Source organism: Cinclus cinclus, chromosome 9 (genome assembly GCF_963662255.1).
Source record: "Cinclus cinclus chromosome 9, bCinCin1.1, whole genome shotgun sequence".
NCBI classification, from domain to species: domain Eukaryota; kingdom Metazoa; phylum Chordata; class Aves; order Passeriformes; family Cinclidae; genus Cinclus; species Cinclus cinclus.
Genome location: NC_085054.1, coordinates 3,326,140 through 3,349,205, shown reverse-complemented (window position 1 = coordinate 3,349,205; position 23,066 = coordinate 3,326,140). Strand labels below are relative to the sequence as shown.

Genomic DNA, 23,066 nt, shown 5'->3' with positions numbered 1-23,066 from the left:
AAAACAGGGATTTCCCAGGCCTGGTCCTGTGCCTGTGATGGAGCACTGGTTTTGTCTGAACAGTTCATGCAGTATTTTAAAAAGCTGTCAGTAAACAAGCCTCAATGATAATGCAGTTCCTTGGTTCTCTGACGCTCTCTAGTGCCTACCTTAGAGTGGAGACAGCCAGGCAGAGAAATGTGAGAAATGTGCTTTACAGCACATTTGCCACACACGCTGCAAAGCAAACGCAGAAGACAACTGCTTAGCCAAATCTGGCAGATACAGCCAGTCTGAAGGATCCAGTCATCTACAGAGCAGGAGGGTGAAGGAAAAGCATCCGGGGCTTTCTGTGAAATTATGTAGGCTACTAGGATTGAAGTGGAGTTTGGCTTGTTAAAAAATGTCAAGAGCTTTGAAAACATACAGTGCTATATATAGGTTACAAGAGACAGAAAACCAAGCGCAATTACTGATAAACCCACATATGACACATATCTCTGTTACTTGCTGCAGGGGCTCCTCTCCCAAGTGTTCCAGCTCTGGCCTTGCACAGCCCTGAGCTGAGTTTTGTTTTTCCTTTGTAGCCCAAGCCCTGTTCAGCAAAATGTCAGACAGTACCTCTCAGTGCTCCAGACTGCACGCTGCCATACCCTGCTCCCAGTGCACAAGGCAAATGCAAAGGAGCACGGTGACCTTTAAAGCCATGTCAGACAGCTCCTTGACCCAGAGACCTCAAAGAGGTTCGATTTCCTGCCCTCTTGCAGCTACTCAAAAACAAGGGAGGGAAGGAGGAGAGAGACCTGCCTGTCTCTGCATGTGAAGACTAAGAACAAACTGCTCCTTTAATGGCTGCTTTCACCTTACACGAAGATGAAATGGAAGTGTATCTTGCCAAGGTGCACATTTGTAGAAAGCATGGGAATGAAAAAGTGGGGAGGGTTCTCCTACCTCTCTACTGGCAAAAGCAGGGAGAAAAAAATGGAAAGGATCTCTTCCATGTTTTAGGTTGCTCTTCTCTTGTTCAGGGGATTAGTAAGACTAGAAATATAGATGATGAAATCTTCTTCTGCTGAGGGCAGTGGCGAAACTCCTACTCACTTCTACAGGGCCAGGATCTCCCTCTTTTTAAGAAATTAATTATGAGCTGCAAAATCCAATTAAAAATAGGAACATCATGGAGTTGTGCCATCCTGACTTTTTTTCTACTTTCTCAAATTAAAAAACACATTTAAAACTTGTGCCTGCAAGCCACTCCCAGGAAGGAGGTCCTACTTCTTAAGTCATCTTTATTCAACACAAGGGTTTCTGCAGTCCTTAAACAAATCCATAGAACCACATTTATACAAACACACTCAATGGAGGAGCCAGTCCACATCCAAAAATAAGCCAATAACTAGAAACATGTTAAATACTCCGTTCTCTCAGCTCAGAACTCACTCCACACCATGGGGCGGGTTCAGATTCCACACATCCATAAATGCACCTGGAAAGCAGTGCAGATATATTCAAGCAGTGAATTATGCAATTTTCCTAGATGAGCACATGTGTTAAGAAAATGTATCATTTGCTTATGGAAAATCTGTAAGCAACATAGAACACTGGCTTTCAGCTGTTTCTACTTTTTTCCCTGGGAGTCAGAGACACTACCTAGCTACTGACTTGTAGTTTCCATGGGCAGCACGTGCATCAGAGAGCAGTGCAGCACAGTGAAGCAGCACTGCAGTGGGACAGACAGTGGGTGCACAGGACCCAACATCCACACTGTGTGCACTGGAAGGGTGTTATTTATTTCTGGCTGGCCACAGCCTCATCCTGTGGCTTGAGTCGGGCTGCAGGTGAAGTGTACCAGCTGTGCACTCACACAGCAGCTCCTGGGACAGGAAAAAACCCACATCTACACTCTGGCCAGGCTGAACCAAAGCACGTGAATGGAGGCAACCAAAGCCTCATCTAAAAAGAGGTCACTTGATCACCAAGAAACACTCAGGTCAAACATATCCTGAGTTGCCTGGTGAGGATCCTGGAGAAGCAGCCTGCACATGCCTGCTTCTGCACAGAGCCATGTACTGAAACCCACTGGTCTGGAAGGGCTGTATCACCAAAACAGTCCCACAGAAATGCTATTAGGCCTTTAGATACACTTTAGGGTTTCAGTCCATCATGACTGCACACTTCTGTGAAGCAGCCTCTCTTCACTGTGGCTGTGTTCTGTGTCCATACCTCATTTTTAACTTTTTCATGTTCCTGGAGCACATTCTATACCCTTGAAACTGGGATGCTTGAGGAGTAGGTTCTCTGTTTCACTTCTGTTTATGGCACCTCACCCAACTGAGCTCTTCTTCTAAAAGTACCCCCAAAGCACATTTCAGTACAGTCTGATCCTCCATCCTCTATTTCATCCAGCCTGGTCCAATCTGTTAACTGGAGGAAAAAGACCTTTGAAAATTTATGGGAAACATGCAATAGGGAAACTAAAATTATAAATCATAACAAAAAATCCATCAGACTTTGTCAGTCCTGAAATCAGGTCACTATTCCTTTTGTGGCTAAGATGAATGCAAGACTAAATATTAGGCATCTAGTTAAAAAAAAAAAAAAACACCACAAATTATTGGTACAACTTTCTCTTGAAAGCCAAAAATTTATCATTTGAAAGTATGAAAAAACCAAGCACACAATCCCATTTACACTCCTGTGGCAAACACACACTAGGCTTCCAGCAAAACAAGATGGATAAAGCTGAGTTGTTTCTGTAATGACCACCACACTTGTCTTTGGAACTTCTTCCTCCATTTTCCAGCCTTGGGCATTCTCGGTGAGTCTCACGTCATACAGCTTTAGATATTGAAAGCCATCATCTGACACTGCCACCTATGGCATTATTTCTCAAGTTAATGGGGAGGCAAAGACATGGGTGGACAGTGCCATATCATAGCCAGGCAGACTGGAACTGGAGGTGAATTTCTCTACTTTGATGGTGCAGGGGGCCACACAAGCAGCTCAGCTGCACACACGTGCATCTTTGCTCTCCAGGCACAAACCACAGAACATCAGGTTTTTGCTCCAACACATATTTAAATTGTAAACCCTGTACAAACCTTCACAACAAATATTTCCTCACAAAACACAGCAATGGGGATGTTGTCTCTTCTCAAGATTCAGAGACCCCCTGTCCTTGCCACCTACATCCTGCAGGCACCCTTTAGGTCCCAGACATATTTCTCTTGTCCAAGAAGTAAGGCAGTGCTTGCTAAGACATCTCAGAGAGGCTGTATCAGCAGAGTGATTAGAAACATTAGGTTACAGGACACAGAGGTACCTACTCAAGATCAGCTGAGGACATGATCACAAAACTACAGCACACAATGAGCACATTATACTTCTTATAGCTGCATTGTTTACTGCCAATCCCAGGGGTTAAAAAGTCGTGAGTGCACTATTCTACAGAAATAATGAGATTTTAAAGAAGAAAACAATAATACTCAGACATCATTTGCATTCTGATTTGTAGATAACCTAGGGCTGTGGCTTTAAACCTCTGTTTGCAGCCCTGTAGGCTAGGAACATCTCTTTTGAAATACAGAGGAAGAAATCTGATTTCTATTCCCCAAATTTGAGCTTTAAGAAGAAAACCCTTCAGATTTTGGGGTGTGCACATTAAGATCACGGAGTTCCAGGGTGATGGGGTGAAACCATCCAAATCATTAGAAAAATGTTTGTTAGGCTCAAGTTTCACCCTATATCTTTATGGAATAGAAAGCAAAGATATTGTGATCATCCATCCATCCATCCATCCATCCATCCATCCATCCATCCATCCATCCATCCATCCATCCATCATCTATTTCCTCACCCCTCCCCGGCACTCTCCTGCAGGGCTCTTAGTAAAACAATCAAGTATTTTAAGATCCCAGTCCTGCAGTGAGCTTCAGAGAAGAATCTCAGTCAAAATCCTTGCTGATACTTCTCTGTGCTAAGATGTGGTAGTGTCATGGGAGTCTTTTAGTCCCTTGACACTCCTTTTTGATTTAGTCAAAAATGTTTAAAGAAACTGAGGGGAAACTCCCAATTTCTGCCTATATGCATATTTGGAAGGCTGTTCAAAGCAGACATTCATTGCATTATGTTTGAAGAGCTCCTTAATATTACACAGCTACACAAAGCTAGCTGCAGAAGGCAGCTAGCATGCCTTCTGAAAGCATATTTAAACAAACAACAGAAAAAAACCAGCATGTGCTCTGATTCACTGAGAATTTTATATATATATATATGGTTTCAAAATCCAAGAAAAAGTTGTCTGAAAGAAACACAAATATTTCCTTCCTTTTTATAATCTGTAAGTTAAAAAACATTTAAAATGAAACTAGTTCTAAAAGTCTCAGTGTCTAAAAATATGCATTGAAAGAATTTCAGCTACACTTGTTTCAAGACTGGTGATCCCAGAGAACTAGACAAACTGTAAAATTACAAATGAAAAAAAAAAAAAAGAATTAAATGCAAGATTTCTTGCTTGTATTTTTCCTGTAAGGAAGCTCTGGGGGGGTCTGAGCTGTTTGAAGAAATGTGTGAAGAACCAAGTAGTGCTTTTTAAGAGTGTTCTAATAACTTTCCTTGCTACCCTACAAGTATTTTAATGATTTTTCTTGCTGCCTTTCTTGATAAATCCTTTTGGGACCTACTGCTCCTGGGCTGGTGACTGGGACCATGCCTTTGCAGGAGCAGCAGTGTCACTGCAGGATGAACCCAGGCATCCTTCAGAGGCCAGTGCCTGTCAGGATGCTGCTGCTGCAGACACGAGTCACTCAGAAGTTCCAGAAGCTGGTGTGGTTTTGGGAGAAAAGCGGCCCCCCAGAGCACCTTGCAGAGAAATGCCAAGCAGGCATTCCTAGCTGCTCTGCAGTTTATGATGAAAGTCTGCCTCAGCACAATGAGAAACCTAATGTGGAACTTCACATTACCAATATTTTATATTTATGTAGCACTCTTCATCTCCAAGGGTCCCTGAGAGCTTTACAAGCTACATACATGGCATACCAATGAAGCCAAGCCATAATTCTTTTAATTAGCTGAATATCAGCACACAGCACATGGCACAACAGAAAATGTTACTTTACTGTGTAAAGTGCTATATGAGATTTAATAGAAACATGTCTCAGAAGGACTTTTGGGTTTAAGGACCCCTGAAAAATGAAATCTAACCAGATAGGTCTCCTTAACATCAGTGCCTGTCTTCCCTCATTACATATACAGACTTTGTCAAATATGAGGCACAGAAGAGGAGCTGTGCCAGACCTGCTCCCCAGTTTCACACCAGATTCAGCATGTTACCATCACAGGCTCAGGCAGCTGCTCTGCTGGTGAGGTTACAAAAAAGCTGCTGAGCAGCTGCAGTCCAGAGCACAACATCAGCCTCTTTTTAAGATCCTTAAGTTCATTTCTAAAGCAAAAAGGAAGAGCAGGCTATTTAATACACACGTCCTCTGGAGATCAATGCTAATATCTAAGCGTATGTGCAACCCATCAACCAGTAAAACTAATTACAAAAATCAATTTCAGATACTTTTCTGAGCCTTTCATTCCTCAATATACTCCTAATTGATTTTTGTTGGAGACTAGAAAGCCTAATTAATATTTTTATTATTTAAAAGGAATACAAAGGAGGGGGCAACGGTCAGCGCTTAACTGGCCCATCAATGTTTTCTACACAAAAAAAAAAAAAGAGAAAAAAAATTTAATTGGCATTTTATTCAGTTTTGCCACCTGCTGGAAAAATGGAAAAGCCTTTGAAAGGGTGACAAAGCACAAGAGAAAAGCTGGCAGAAGACAGTACGGGGCAGAAGAGGAATGTGACAGGATTGTGAAATACACAATGTGAGAAGGTTGTACCTATTTTTGGAAGGGCAGGGATGATCAAGTGTAAAAGCAGTACATTTCCATGAATGATGTACAGCTCCTTTCATCCAAAAAAGTCAGCAGTGCCCTTACAGAGAGGTGACTCTGATCATATCTATATTAGAGATGGGGGAAAAGAGGTTAAGAAGCAGACCCAATGTCCAATCAGTCCTTCTACAAACTTCAAAGCTCCGGATTAGTTCCTAAGGGCCTTGCCAAGGCTTGTCTACCAAGCCGGCAGCAGTCTTCAGAATGTAGCCATTCAGGACACAAAAAGAAACCAATTTTTGCAGCATTATGTCTTACGCACACACAAGCACCTAACACACATCCACAAAGCCCACCTGCCTAGCTGCAAAGCAGAGAAAAGCAAAGCACGTAGCAACAGTTAAAGAAATGGAAACGTTCCGTTTTCTAGTCAAGAGGCTGCATTTAACAAGCGCACACTGCCCTCCATAGTGAGCCCTGAAGGAGGGGAGGAACGCCCGGCTTTATCTCTTTGGGTCCGTGCAAGGCTCCCATTGAGAGTGATAAAACCTTTGCAACGTGCTCCCCGTTCAAACCCCTCTCCACAGCTCCTCTTTGAAGGAAGCTCCTGGATGGTGGGTGGGGAGCAGGGCTGGGGGACAGATGCTGATGCCAGCCTGAACACACAAGCCCAGCTTCTGCCCCATTAATTGCCGGCACATCCTCCCCTGGGCTGGGCCCTGGGGACAGCAGCAGAGCGGTGGGGACAGGCGAGCACCCGGCAGCAACACCAGCAGCAAAACTACCCAATTAAACTTCCAGAAGACATGAGTGAGGAGGGGGAGGAAAATGAAAAAAAAAAATAAAAAAAGAGGAGAGAGGGGAGAGAGGAGGAAAGGAAAGGAAAGGAAAGGAAAGGAAAGGAAAGGAAAGGAAAGGAAAGGAAAGGAAAGGAAAGGAAAGGAAAGGAAAGGAAAGGAAAGGAAAGGAAAGGAAAGGAAAGGAAAGGAAAGGAAAGGAAAGGAAAGGAAAGGAAAGGAAAGGAAAGGAAAGGAAAGGAAAGGAAAGGAAAGGAAAGGAAAGGAAAGGAAAGGAAAGGAAAGGAAAGGAAAGGAAAGGAAAGGAAAGGAAAGGAAAGGAAAGGAAAGGAAAGGAAAGGAAAGGAAAGGAAAGGAAAGGAAAGGAAAGGAAAGGAAAGGAAAGGAAAGGAAAGGAAAGGAAAGGAAAGGAAAGGAAAGGAGTTGCTTGGCAACGGGCGGGCAGAAGCAGCTGTGCAGCAGGTCGGGCTGGTACCCAGGCGGCGGGGCCGGCCCATTAGCACTCCGCATCTCATGCATTTCGTGCCGGGGTCTCCTAGTAACAGCCTGTGCACGCCGGACTGTTGCGCTTCCCCTCCTCTCCTCCTGTTTCTCCCGACCACACGAGGCATCGCTGTTTGCCCTAATTACACATTCTCTGCTCCTTCAAGCTGCCATTACTTCGGTCCCCAGAGGAGCAGCAAGAAATTTTTAAAAAATGTCCTCTAATAAGGGCTTCTAGTTTCAGATTCTGTGGAGCTCTGCAAGCTCAAAGATGCAAAGCAAGGTAGCAGCAGCAGAAGGAACAGATGAAAAAGGAAAAAAAATTCAGCACCTCACTGGGTCAGATTTTTCCAGCACTCTGAAACATGTTCTCTTCCCTTTGTTTTTTGTAAGGTATCTTGGAGGGTGGACAATGAGATAGCCTTTAAAGGACATAGTGCATATTTGCATAATCCAGAGCAGTGTATCAAAGATGTGTTCCTTGGAAACCTATGGTTTAGGTCAAGAGTTTCTGAGAAATCCCAGACTATATATATAAAGGCAAATAGGCCAGGAAAAATATGAGATGCATGTATCATGGACCATGTTCAGAAATGACAAAAAAAAAAATAAGAGTAACAGACTCCCCCTTTCCAGATGCTAACATTTTAAATGGTTTTGCTCTATATTTTTGCTAATGAATGTAAGGTTTGCTTATTCCAACTACTGCAGTGCTGATGTTTTTCAGCATTTACCCATTAGTCACTAGAAAATCAGAGAAAAGATGACCAAAAAAAACAATGCAGACAGGTAGACAGCACAGGAATAAAACAAGAGGGGAAAAGAACATACATTCCTTCTGATTTCCCATTTTTGTCAACAACAAAAATGGAGAAAGATCCAGGATCTCAGTCATTCAGATACTGAATTTGATTTGGGGATAGGTGCAAAAAGGAAATCATGTGCTTGGGCTTAAAGAATACACTGGCAAGTTCTCTCACTACTGGCTGCCCTGGTGCCAAGGCAGAGCTACCCACAAGCTGGCAGGCACGTCTGAAGGAGATCCCACCCTCTCTGGTGCTTTCCCTGTCCTTGGGCACAGCTGGCAGGCTGCACCCAGCAGCACGCCAGCTCCTTGCTGCTCCACACCGAGCAGGGCTCAGTAAAAAGGCCTTGGCAATGCTGCTGGGCAAACCTTGGTGAACCAAGCAGACTAATCTCCAGAGCACAAGGCAGCAAGTAAAGATAATTAACTTTACCAGCTAGGAAGCTTCCCCATCTGGATTTTGGAAAAGGCACATAGGATTACCTGTCCTTAGCACTAAGGGGGTTACATGCAACCAGCTGGAAACCACCCAGATCATTCACGCTGCCAGGTGAGTGTAAGTAACCAAAGGAGAACACAAAGGTATTAAGACATTCCATTGCTGGGTGACACTGTGTCTTCAGGGAGAAAAATAAAAAAAAAACAAAATAGGTTTTCTGTATGAAACGTGTTTACTAACACACATTCAAAGCCAAACAAAGCCCAAGAAAAAATCACCTTTGGGATTCTACAGGTCTCACAAATAATTAATAATAAAATATCACTCATGTGGAAGTCAGTTTACAATGGATCATAGCTTAATCCACTCAAGTTGATTTTTACCCAGATATTCACACATAGAATTCTTCTATTATTTTCAACTACATGGGCCAAGTTTTTAGCTAAACTTGTTACACTGCGTACAGTTCTTTTCTCCCTACCTCTCTCCAACACACATGCTCCAATTTCTAAAATAACAAACAACAACCATACTGGAAAAAACCCAAATGTGGAAAATTTCACTCTGAAGAAGGAAAGGTTTTGCAAACTTTACAGGTGACCAACAAGATGTACAAATGGAAGTTTATATTAAGTAAGCTATTAAGACCTCTATGTGTGTGGTGAGAATCCAGATGCACAGGAGGAAGGAATAAATCCCCACTAAGCCTCTGAATGTGCACAGCCATACAGTTGAGTACACCTTTCAGAACTCAGCTGGGCATCAGCTTTTATCTTGAAACTCATGTTTGTCATCATTAGCTTAGATAGCATGCCTGCAAATGTTTTTTCAGCATTCAGTTTTTGCAGCCACAATTTTCAGTTCTGAGATTTCAAAGCCAGACATCTTCAGGAACAAATCTACCTAATGCAACATTTGTGTGCTTATCTGCAAATGGGGACTTCTGGGATTGCAAACTGGCCTGCAGTGTTTTACAGACTTTGATTCTTATTAAGCCTTATTATCATGTCTAAAGCTAACCAGTGGAAAAATTTTGGTTTTGTCCTGAAACAGGTGGCTTCACCCACTGTGAAAGAAGATGATCCACACACAGAGATGAGGTATTTATTTACAGTTCTGTGCAGAAAGGGGTGCTGGGTGGCAAATCCACAAAGGTGAGTGTAGATGTGTTGCCTATTGCTTTAGTGAGAATCTGAATCACTGCATGTGTTATGAAGGGAGTAAGCCTCTTTGAAATTTTGTATGGTAGACTGTATCCAATTGACTTTGTGGTGGTAAAAGGTGATGGTATGCTGAGAATGATCTGTTGTTATTCCTCTTGCAGGTCAGTTTGTCCTAGACCCTGCTCAAGAGGGGTTAAGATTTTTTTGTCAAAATACATGAATTTTTTGCTTTCCTTTTAACATGGGTTGCCATTTTGCTGTCAAGAGGATTTTGTGTGGAAACATATCATGGCTGGCCAGTGTGGCACAGCACTGAATGCAGCTTGGATGGAGTCTAGGCAGAGCTCACAGTGCAAATCCTGTGGACCACAGTGCCACTGCACTGCTGGGCTCAGTGCCTGCCAGCAGGCATAGCAGTGGGACAAGCTTAAAAGTCCATCAACCCAGGTCCTTCCAGCTCCTTCACTGCCTGACAGCCAGGCAGAAAACAAACTGTGACATCACAGAGCCCTGTGCAACAGCAGCCCACGACGTCACATTGCCAACACATGCAAGCACACAGAGACTGGGCAGCCTGGAACGTCACAGCCTGAACTCTGATCAACATGGCAGGCTGAGGCAGCTCTCGTGCCAAGATGTCACCCTTGCAAAAAACCAGGATGAGGCTCATCCTGATGGTCTTCCTAACCATGGTGCTCCACAGGCTGTCTCTGTCATTCATTGCTGTCACATGTACAGCTGAAGAATGGACCAGCAGCCTCGACCCTTGCGTTCCCCAGGACTTGGTACGGTTCAGGATGGACATCATTCCCGAGGGTCCGAAGAAACCGCCTGCTGTCACCAAGAGCATGACTGCTGAAAGGACCAAGACCACTTGCCAGGGCCTTTGCAATTCTCAGGACCAGGTCAGGGAGAGGCTGGACATGGCTCCTGAGTGACTGAAGCAATTGCCCATTATCCCAGAGAGCGCCTGGGATAGAGAGCCTCTAGCCTGCCCTATCCTTTGGGCCAGTTTTGGAACCACCTGGCCCCTTGACATGAACTGGTTGCTCTGCACAACCTATGGGGCTGCTTAGCATGGCTTGTATTGCCTTTTGCATCTGGAGAAATACGAAGAAACCTCAGAAACAGGGAAGGTGACGGATGTCCTCATCTTCAGTAGAGACAGACTGCTGGGAAAAGAGCACCTTGAGGTGGTCCAGGGTGGAGGCCAAAACCAGCCTACCACACAGGGTCATGAGGCTTTTCTATCACCTCCACATGAAAGAGCTCTTCTAAACCAAGGAATCAAAGGCAATTGACAAAACAACCAAGATAAAATCAGATTACAAGGAAAAAACAATACCAATTCATCAAACTAGGGAAAGGGTAATTTCAGCAGAAGGAGACTATGACCGTCGACTCATGGCACACTGATCCAAGAACTCAAAAGAAGACTGAGCAAAAGGAACAAATAATTTAACCAAAAGAAGAGTGAATAAAAATTAATTAATTAATAATATGAACTATGACTTGTAGCCAAGGAATATTAATGCCTTTGCTCCTGTCAAGTATTCTGTGGGACTGGCTAGACCAATTGGCAATGCAGAGGTAAACCCACGTAGGCTGCTGAATTGTGGCAAGACATTGCCACAGGTAGAGAAGCTGGCTATAAAAGTACACCATGTAGATGCCCACATACCCAAGAGTTGGGCTACTGAAGAACACTGCCACAACAAACAGGTGGATCAGGCTGACAAGATGAAAGTCTCAGACACCTGGACTGGCAACATAAAGGTGAATTATTTTTGGCTTGGTGGGCCCATGATGGCTCAGGTCATCAGGGGAGAGATGCAAAATGATCAAGGGATGGACTTTACCACAGATGGGATATTCCAGGTCATCCCTAACTGTGAAACATGCTGCAATCAAGCAGGCCAAGTGTAAAGCCCTTGTAAGGGGACAATGGTTGAAATACAAGTATGGGGAGGCCTGGCAGATCAATCACATCACACTCCCACAAACCCACCAAGCCAGGCACTACGTGCTGACAATGGTGAACACAACTGGATGGCTGGAGATGTACCCCTTGCCTCCCGCTACTGCCCAGAACACCACCCTGGGCACTGAGAAGCAAGTCCTGTGGTGACATGGAACCTGAGTAAGACAATGGAACTTATTTCAAAAATAGCCTCACAGATACCTGGGCCAGAGACCACAGGACTGAATGGCTGTCTCATATTCCCTATCAGGCTAGTCTCCCCCTATTTGCAGCTCCTCTTTGATATAAGGTGGGCACTGCTTATGCCATTGTGCCAATGGCTTTATTTAGGACCCCACCACCCCTGGTAAAAGCATGGACACCTCTGCTGCATTTAGGTTGGCTTCCTTGAAGCCTTGTAGTTCATCTGCTCCTGCTTTCATGTTGCTGCTGTTGGTATGTAGGTATGTGGGACTGTGTCCACATAGGGTGTGAAAGACAGCTCTGGATTAGGAGAGGTCCATCCAGGCTGCTGGCTACTACCTGCCCAGATACGACCCAGACTCAAACACCCACACTGCGCTTAGCACAAGCCTCTAACCCAGCACCTGCTTTTAAGATGAGACATAGTGCACTTGGCTTTCCTGTCCAAGAATACGTCAGGTCTCCCAGTCATGTCCACCTCAGCTTAAAACAGCATGTCTGAGCACACATCTCCAATTCAACCCTGGCAGGACCTCAAATACTTTAGAAATTACTGTGCTTTTGGACAAATGGACAAGAAAATCACAGCTTCTCGTTGTTAAGTTGCCAATTCTATCCAGTGTGGGACAGCAGCAACACAAAGAGAAATAGGCAGAAGACAAATTGGTGGGTTTTTCTTTGAGTCTCTTTTTGTGAGCTTTATTATTTGCCCACTGGCTAGGTGTTTCACAGGGCTTTGGGAGAGGGTGGATGGGTATAAAGAAAACACTAAATTACAAATTCAAGAAGGCTCCTATGTGCCTTACCAAGGCAGACTGCCATAACACTTGCAGACACCTGCACTTGCCCTCTTGCAGCTGCAGAACAGACAGAAAACATCAATTTCTAGGTCTACGTTGTGCCAGAAATCTTTTCACATGGCAAATAAACAAACAAATAACACCTATTTACATTTTCAAACCCAAACACTAAGATTGTCCCATGCTATTGATTTGGCAAATGATGGAGCAGAAACATGGGACTGAGAATTCAGGTATTGACCACTAAGCTATGGATGAACACCACTAGTGTTTTAATTGGCAAGGGCTGCTTTTGGCAGGGGCCATCCTCCTGCTGCCTGGGTGGTTCTCAAAGATTATCTTCTAAGTCTAAGCTCTTGCTCTAATAATGAAGTTAGGGTCTGGAGTCTCCACAGTGAAATCACGACACTCCTCCCAATTTGCCAAATGGCTAAAAGGCTTCAAGATGAGAAAGTTATAACGAGCTCAGGATCAAGCTGGGCTTATTTTAAACAGCTTTGATATAGACATGTTATGTTTTTCTACCAAAAAAAAAATTAAAAGTCCAACATCACAACAAAAACACATCTTTCCAAATTGGCTAAGCAGCTGTACTCCCAAAAAATGCAGCCCTGAATGAAGGTAGCCTTTCATATAGCCTTCCTCCTTCAATTCCCTGGCTCTATTTCCAGCAGTGTATTCATCTATTGCTTCAGCTGCTGCCATTGGAGCTTCAGGATCCTCCGTGTCCCTGCATGTGCCGTTGGCAGGTTTCAGTCCTTCACAGAGCTGTGGACTCACCACAAAGCTATGGGTCTCTCTACAACAAAACATCTTGGGGTTTGGCTTTCATTTCTCCTATGCCACCAATACTGTTCTCCCAAATACTTTTCCCTAAGTCATTATTCAGTCTTGCATCCTGCAGAATTGGTGCTGTGCTTGGCTACTTGCTTTTTCCTTCTTTTCATTTGCTTTCTGTTCACAGATGCTACTACACTAAAACAATACAGCAACGGAGCTTCCCATTCATGTGCTATCACTGACACAGAGTCTTTATTTTCTCTGTTATTCCTTTACTTTGTATCAATCTTCTTTACCTATCATCCAGCCTACTCTGCTCAACTTTGTCGCCTCCAATAATTTCCAGATTTCAGATACTTTCTCTTTCATCTCCAGCACTGGGGAAAGTTCTTCTCTATTATTTTATACGCCATCTCAAAAACCTTCTGTTGGTTAATGCTCCTAATCTCTCCCGTGTCTCATATTTTTCTTGAAAATGTTTTGTTTTCCTGCAGGATGGATTTGTTTGCTTCACTTACTCTCACACAGCATTCTAGATCAAAGAACTATATAATTTAAAATAAGATGTCCTGACAATGTGAAACAAACCCCACTTGAAGAAGTGCTGTCTTAAGATCACATGTAGACTAGTAACATCTATTTACATGGGTATTTCTCACTTGTTTAGCCCTTAGAAACCTAAATATAGATGTGAGGTACCCAACTGTTCCTCCAACTTGAGCTTTAGTTGTATCCAATCCTGGTTTTGGATGGACAAAGGAAAAGAAAAAAAAAAGCAAACCTTCTGATACTCATAAAATGCAAATCCTAGCAGAACTCCATAAGGGTAAGTTTTTTTTATCACCGTCCCAGTCTTAAGGATTTCCTGGCCAGTTTTTATGTGATGCATCATCCCTGGTCAGAAAGTATCCACACTATCTTACACCTTCCCCTGCACATTACTGCAAGGAAGGTTGATAGGAATGGTTTTGTCAAGAGATAGAAATCTCCAGCAGTCTTTGATGTGGGAGACACAGTCATGTCCTATGACTAATCTTTCCACAGGTCACAGGCCAGCTCACCCTTAGACTTATTTGCATTCAGACACTCTCCAGCAATATCCTGTTTTCTAATTTAGGAAGTACTGATGATTATACATGGGGTTTGGCTCATTGGAATTCCTCCCTTCTCCACTCTCCATTACATTGACAATTCATCTCCATGCATGTGTGAAGGCAGGATGAACATTTTCCTCTCCCAAAAGAGAGAAAATGCCGTTGTTTGCACTGATATCTGCTCTATGAATAACTGTGGGAGAATGTGCTAGGATTGAATTACCATGCCAGTCCTGGCTGCTCCTTCTTTAGATGTTTTTACCTCACCCTCACAGTGGCAGTGTGAGAGTTTTTCCAAACCTACAGCTTGCCTTTTCCTCCTGTTTACAGGCCCAGTTGCTATTTCTTCCCTGAGGGGCTTCTTTGCTGCACTCTGACAGTCAGTTCCACCACTACTCTTAGCTCCTTTACGCACCCTTAACTTCAGATGCCCCAGCTTGCTTTTAGTTCAGTCAAATATTTTCATTTCCCTTTCCATGCAGACAGTGTTTTTCCCTTTCCCTTCCAGATTAAATCCTCTCCCACACAGATGATTGTTTTTCCTTCTCCAAAGGTCATCCAGAAGGTGGTTTCATAACCAGTTCGACCACTGATGGTCCTTATAGTGCTGTCCTGATTCTCTTGCAGATGAGCTGTGGGACAGTAATGTGGAAGATGCACCACGTGTAATGTGGGGTCTGATGGTCCCAAAGTAAAACCCCAAGAGAGGATTGTTCCCAATCTAGCAAGCTGCTATCAGCCGGCAGGGCCTGCAGCCCAGCCTGGCTCATCACAGAGCAGCGCGGAACAGCAGCCAGCGCCTGTCTGGTCAGCCTTACGTACGAACCGAAGGAATGCAGCCTCCTTCCGCTGCCTCCCACCCCCCACCCGCTCCCCAGCCCATGGCTTCTTGTTTTCATGCACTGCAGTAAATCCTTTGATCCAGCAAGTGGACTTTGCACGTGCAAGCCGAGTGACCAGCCCACATCTGCCTCTCTGCCTGTGAACCCCACACTGGGAGCTCTTTGTCTGTCGGGGCACTCACACCCGTTCACAGAGCCCACACTGGCAGACTGCTCTCGCATGACACACTAACAAACCACCAGCCAAAGGAAAATATCTTGCAATCATTTCAGACCCTCTGGCTCAGCCACTCACTTAGCCAAGTGGCTACTAGCCATTGGCACTGCTGGGTGCATTCGCAACCCACAGCACACTCAGTTCAGGCACGAGAAAAACAAAGCACCCATGGAGAAAAGGGTTCTTTGTCCCATGCCCTGAAGGCTGCATGGGAAAGGAAACGGCCCTGACATTTATAATTCAATCCCAAATATCCATACCTACTCCCCTCCGTCCCACTTTTTTACCAGAGGCAGGAGCTCCCTGTGGGAAACCCCACTGAAGAGGTCAGTGTGAACACATAAAATGTCTTGATTGTACCAGCTCTCATTGAAGGCATCCAATGGTCAGTGAGTTTTTAGGGAACAGAGCATGTAAGCAACATGAAGGGATCTGAATGACTCTGGGCTCCAGACTCAAATAAGCTGTTAAGGTAAGCCTATCACACTCCTTCCCTCAATTTACTCAGGTTGCTCCCAGGATGTAAATGTTCACAGGTATTCAGACAACCTGCTTTCCACACACAGAAATGAGAGACAGGTTTTCTGCTCCTAGGTTCTGCATCAAAGATGTGTTTTAACAACAAGGCTGCATTCAGACCTCATCACAAAGGGAAACCATGCTTTCTACAAAGCTGTGCACAGCTAGGACATGGGCAGGGACAGGGTGGTTTCACAGCTGTTAGGACAGGAAAGATCATAATTCCAGGTTTGTATTCCCTCTTGTTCTTTGCCTTTCTGCTTTCCTAATAACCTATGCTACCTGCTCACGACATGGTGAAGGGAAGCAGAAACACACCCATAATTTGGGGCTGGTTAAACCACTGATGGTTTAACTGGCAAGATCAGAGGAGCAGCTGATCCCACCAGGTGAGGCGCTGGTATTGGGAGGTCTGGGCTCTGCACCCAGGCAGCTGCAGTCTTATCATCTGATAAAGGTTTTCCCTATCTGCCAGCAAAGGCAGACCTGCCTTTCTCACCATGTCAAGCACTGCTGTGGACAGGCAGGCTCAGCACCAGGACTATTTAACAAAAAGATCACAGGGCCAGTGAGAAACCTTTCTCATCATGGATTAATTGTAAAATGTACGATTTCCCACGGTAATGCTAGAGGGGAAAGGTTGTGGCCTTGGAAAATTCAACCAGGCCTAAGGCTGGGTTCAAAAGCATGCAAACTCTTAAAAGATTTTGACACCAAAGGGTTAAGGTGCGGAAAGATTAGCAGTTTTTGCAAGCCCGCTCACAACTCCTTGTCCATATCCCCATTTGCATGACAACACCAGGAGAACTTCACAAGTTCACCCTTTCCAGGCTATTGTGTCATATCCCTAACTAACTTCAGGAAAAGCCGTGTAAGACCCATCCTTCCAGCCTGAGGATGAAGCAGACAAGACCACTGGGTCAACAGCTCTCACACACTTAATTTGTGCTTTCATGGAAGCTCCATCATCTGCTGGAAAGCCTTGGCTGGGATGTCCCACTGGCCAGCCCCAGCAGGGACAAGCCCTCACAGCAGCATTGGTGCTACAAGGAACCAACATTCTGACCATGTTGATGCTGATTTTAAAATTATTGCACTACTTTCACTGGCTTTCAAATCACTGAATCACAGGTGAGGTCACTCCTGGCAAGGTGGCTATCCCCAGTAAAAGCACTAGAAAGCCCATATAGAAAGATCAATGCCTTTTATGTCTTACTATGATTTATACTTCAGATCATGTAACTTCTACAGCGCTGCCTAGTATGTGATGGATGCAGCTCTCTTAACAACCCACATATTTATCTGATTTACTGCATTGGTCCAATGTGTTATTTTCTGCCTTGTAAGAACAACCTTGCTTCTAGGAATCTGCCTGTGTGATAAGATCATGAACTAAATGTGCAGTTATTGTAAGAGACCACACATTTTACAGTAAAATTGAGAAAACTGATTATAGCAATCCCTCTGGAAACAAGAATAATCACATGATAAGACAGTGCTAATGGGAATTTATCATCTTTCATCACGTGTGAAGCTTAGAACAAAGCAGCAACGTGTGTGAACTGCATAGCTATTAATGCCAATGAATACCAGCTGAAAAGCTGCTGGGGACTATGAAGAAATGAGAGGAGGGAACCTCAACAGCCAGCCTGAACCAATTTGGTATGCTTCAACCAGTTTACACACAGATATATAACATTTGTAAATGATACCCAAAATAACACCCTCACATCTATACATACATCCTATTCCCTCTCTACCTACACTATTTCATTCAAACTCCATGTCATTCTTTTATTTCTTCTCACTATAATTTAGCACTGGAGAAGTCCAAGATCATGAGTATCTGAAGGGTATCTGTCTCTGCATGCCTACATGTCTGCATCTACACATGCTGCCTTATGCACAGATTCTTCCCAAACCACATATCTAAGATCTGAAACACATTTCTCTTTCTGCCATACTTCGGATACAAAAGGCACCAGAAACCTGCCCACCCTATTTTCTATTTGAAGAAAATAACACTTGACTAAACTTCACATTTTTAAAGTCGTCTTGGGGAAGTGAGTGCCAAAAACCCAAATTGATATGCACATAGTTTTAACATGAATGATACATCTACATCCCTCAGGTATCCTATAATTACTCTGCATCAAGCCCCATAAGACATATGAAACCCCAACAGGTTAATGGTAGATGGTGAACTCTTCTGTTCTATTGAACAATGAGTACATTTGCTGGCCTACCATATTTTCCACTGCCCTGTTTCATAGACAGAAACTTGGACTTTAAGAAGAGATTTTTTTTTTTCCTTTTCTAAATGAGAATAAAAGGAGATGGTTACGGGTAGGTGGCAGGAGGACAAGATGAGAGAAGCATCCTACATAAGTACCTGTATGAGTTCTCTGGTGAGCCTTTAAGTGGGAGCTCTTTGTATAAACTTTCCGGCACCCATTAAATTGACAGCGATGAACCCTCTTCTTGTTTTCTGGGGATGCTTCTGTCCCTGTACCTCCTTGCTCACTGTCACTTTGCCCGCTTTTTATTGTCCCCGCAGTCGCCGTTGCTACACCCACTTTCACAGAGCTCAGTGAAGTTTTCTTGGCTACCAGTTTCAACGTCACTGTGCCATCCACTGCTGAGAGAGTCTGTGGGGTTTTTACGAGGTGGCGGCTGAGCTCCGGAGAGGAAGGGGGGGTTAATGAGGTTACTGCATTGAGCTGGGCCTGGTTGACGGCCGTGTAGCCTTCTGTGGAAGAGCTGGTGGACTGCGAGCTGAGGCACGTCTCAGACAGCAGTTTGTCACGGGAGAGGATAATGTCCATGCTGGCGCTTTTGTCACATGTACTCGTCTCCACTGGTAAAAGGATGGGGTCCAGCCGTCGTATATTGTCCTCTGCATCTGGAGCTGAGGAGGCATGAAGGAAGCAGTCCAAATCCTCACCAAAGGTCTCAGAGATCTTCCGCGGCTCAGTCTGAAGGTATCGCTCCAACTCCAGGCATGTCTGCAGAAGGGAAAGGGAGAGGGGAGGGAGAGAAACAACTGTTAGAGAGAGATTACAGCACAGCTGCCACCGAGGGCAGGAGAACACGGTCCAGAGGCATTCCAGGACAGCACCCATCAACACCAACATCTTCTCCTGAGATGTTCACACACTGGGAGACATGAAGATTTGGCACTTGTTTGAGGCTGCTCAGAGACAGTCCGGGAATACCCACGTATGGTAGCAGGTATTATACGAGAAGTGAAGATACAAGAACCTGAAAGCATCCCCTACATTTCCATTAAAGTCTGTACATTGTTCCATGGGTACCAGGGCCTTCCCAACTTTTGGTATAATCTGTCCGACAGTCACTTCCTATGAAACTATCCTAATAGACTCATCGTTTGGCCACGTACAAACAAAAAGTCACCTCTCCAAATAACTGCTTCCTCTTCCTTCACAAACATTAACTTTCTCTCCAAATTTAACTCAGTGTAGTTGGCTGGGGCCCAATCTTTCTTAAACAACACAATTCTTAAGCGTGGCATTTTAAGATAGGAGGTAGAAAAGCTTCCAGTGAGACCACAGCTTGTTTAAAGGGCCTGAGAAAAGGAAAGGTGACAGATAAAAAAAGGATCTACTGTCGATTTTAGAGGGCATTTTGGCACATCTGGTCAAATGGAGCTTCCTGTGTACTGGACTTGCACAAAAACACACACTCCCCCCCGCTTTATTAAAAAGTAGGTGATGTTGCAGTCAGAAGAGGCTGACACATAAAAATGTGCTCCTGCACCTCCACAGTAGTTATCATCAGCACAAGAATGGGATGAGCCTCCTATGTGAATGTGCCTTATTATGAAGTGCCCTGAGCTTGCCCCAATAAAGCCTTCAGCCACCAAAGCACTGCCCCAGTGTCCCCCATAGCCGACATTATAAACTTTTATTGTTTATAGAGAAACATTTGCTGTAGTTTCAGGAACTTTTAATGGAGTTTATTAGCACTGTTTTTCATTTCTTGCAGCTTGAAAGAATAGCTGGTTTAATACCACCATTGTGATTTCACAGGGCTTGGAGAAAGAGACATTCTAACTAATACATGCTAGAAACCTCTAAAAACTGCTCCTCAGAGAACACTTCTACCAATATTAAGAAGGGGTTGTAGTAAAAAAAAAATTAATCTATGGGAGCTGGTGACCAACTACATCTCAATCTGAAGAGTCCAGCATCTGATCAAGAAATAAAAGGTTCCTGTGACCAGAGGAGAGACAGAGACTTGCTGCCTTCTGAGTACAAAGGTCCCATCAACAGGAATGTAAGGAGGCCCCTTACTCACAGCTCTCTAGGAACTGCCAGGTAATTTGAGATTATTACTTGCAAAGCTCCCAAGAAGCAGCACTGTTGGTTGCAGATACAATGTGGGAGGATGACTTTCAAGTTCACAACAAAATCTGCCACACTGTTGTTTCTTTTTAAATAATAGCTGATTATAGATCTGAGCTGTAGAAATGGACAAAAAGCAACAGAACAGCATATATGCAGGTGAGACATGCTATACTTCAGTATGTATGTTTTATTCAGAAGTATGAGACTGTCTGCACACAGGCCTGGGGGTGGGACACTTATCAATTGCACTTGCCTTAGGCAACCTTTCCATTTTCTTTATAAGGTGCATTTCTGGGACTATGAGAAACAGCTTTATCTGGGATTCTGGTCTCTCCCCAGGTAAATCTTAATGAGTTTTGGGAGAAGCTTCCCAACATGCCACATAGTCTTTCAGTAATAACCCCCCCCACCAGGAGAGGCAATGCTTTTGAGTTCTCCACATCATGTAATTTGGGCTTTCTGGTCTTCATCCAATGGGGCACTTAGCCTTCATCCAGTGGGGTACTTAGCCTTCATCCAAGGGGGCAGAAACAGGTTTAGGGGCCCAATAAATAAAAGGCTTCCAAAGGAAAGAGCAAGCATAATGATGAATTAGGGGTGGAAAGGGGGAGGGCAGCAGCAGGGAAGAGAGACGAGGACTCAAGGCCATTAACTCTGATGACAGTGACATGAAATTTCAATTGCTGTGGGATCAGAAAGCTGCATGCCAACTCTGGGCTGCCCATGGAAGGGAGGCGAGCAGGAGGTGCTGCTCCTTTAAGGCATCACTACTCCATGACAACAATAGTAGGCCTGACAGTTTTTCCAGCTTCACCATTAATTTTCCATAAAGAGCAGTTTCTCGATGAGCCCTTTTCAGGCAAAGCCTGATGCTTCACAAACCTGTAATTATTCCTGGCTCCCCCCTCCCGCAGCCACTGCACCTGTGCCATTTCAAGACACCAGCTGGTCATGTCTTGCCTTCTGCCTCTGAAATCCAAAACCAGTGGATCAAGCCCTTCTCCCCATAGAAAGGGGGAGAAAAACAACTCAAAGAAACAATGTAATGCAGTCCCTCCCACCCACCCCCCTCAGCCTCTCCACCAAGTCAATAGAAGGGAAGAGCCTAGCAACGCTGAGCCAGAAAAGCCCTGCACCTAATCTGCATGGCAGACAAAGCCTGGCGAGGGGCTGGGACCACAGCCCTTCCCTTACCTCCAGCTAGGTCCCTACCTGCTGCTGCACTTTTTTTTGGTGGCAGAAACAAAGCATCTTTCCCCATATGCACTTCCCAGCTTGTGCCAAGTACCTTATGAGACCTTCTCTCCTTGTGGTCCAAATCTCCCAGGGAGTGGTGAGGAAGGGTTTAGAAACTGGCCTGCTTTCTTCACTCCTTGCCCTGGCATGGCAATTTTTAGGCCAGCTAAGCCCACCACCTTGTCTTGAGCTCTGACCTGGAGAAACCAGTCAGGCTGAGACCACCAAGGTCCCCATTCCAGGCTGGTGGACCACCAGTAGGGGCAGGAACGTTCTTTGGTCTCCATTCCCACAAAGCTATATGCCACTGAGCACATAAAAAACTGCTGGGTTTTTGTTGTTTTGTTTTGTTTTTTGTGGGAGGAGCAGGGTATTGACCACTATCTACAGAGATACAAACCCAAACTGCTGAATTCAGATGATGGTGAATCCCTATAGATCTCCTACTTCCACTACCAGTCTGGTACGAAAATAGTTCAAGAATATCTCAGACAGGAGTGAGCTGCTCTTGTCCTGCGTTTATCAAAGTTCTGCTGGACATCCAGCTTCTCCTCACCACTCTTGCAAGAGAGGAAGCTTTGTGTAACAGATGGAGTACAACACACCTGACATGAAGTCCTACTACCCTTTAGTTGCTACATTGCAGGCGACATGGCGGGTATTAAACTTTCTTAACCAGTGCCTGTGTGATACACAGCAATAAAGACTTTAAAAACTGCAAAGGGAAGAAGACGGCTCCCTTCAGGAACAAAAGAAGATCCACAAGACTGCTGTTGCCTGTCAAGCCAGCTCCAGTGGCTAGAGATAAAAAAAGTGTGACCCACTAATTCAAGCCATGTACCCTGATTAATGAGGGTCATTCTCCTTGCACCTTGCTCCTCATTTAACCAGTTAAAAGAAATGATGACTCATGGCTAACAAATGATAGGATGTGATTTTGTGAGAACGCTCAAAGTAAGGGATAGAAAAGGACAACAGTCTGGCATGTGCACAATCCAGTCAAGGCCTTCCTCTGATTTATCTGTTTCAGATACAACTGCACAAAGCCTCACTTCCCCAGCAGAGGACCACTGCCATCACCTGCTAGAAATGCTGTGTGTTCCCTCCCAGTAACTCAAAACATCTCTTTGCTCCCCATATAACACAAGTCCTTTGGGGCACATGTAGTGGCAGAATACACGTAAACTGCACACCATGACACTTCCATGTGCAGTACCAGATCCTTCAGACAGCACAAGACTGTACAAGCCACTGCAGAGCTGTCCTATGCCTGGTAAGGACCTACTTCTTTCTAGTCCCTTCAGTTTGCAGTAGCACTGGAGAATTCAGGAGAATTCAGTGTTCAGTACATTTGTCAATTGAGAAAGGTATGACCTCTAATCTAGTTGGATTCTTACCTCTAAAGCTCATTTACTGAAAGTAAAAGATTATTTATGAAACACATTGAGTGTGCTCACCACTATGAAATACAACACAAGAGAAATCCAGCGTGTGCCTC

General features: G+C 44.5%; 1 protein-coding gene across 1 annotated transcript in view; it reads right to left on the bottom strand.

Annotated features, from left to right (window-relative positions):
- Window positions 1-23,066, bottom strand: part of KLF7 (KLF transcription factor 7) — a 58,317-nt gene that overhangs the window by 9,081 nt on the left and 26,170 nt on the right. Inside the window, exon 2 of the mRNA XM_062498410.1 lies at window positions 18,358-18,970. Within this exon, the coding sequence (XP_062354394.1) occupies window positions 18,358-18,970 (613 nt within the window). The remainder of the gene's footprint in view (window positions 1-18,357; window positions 18,971-23,066) is intronic.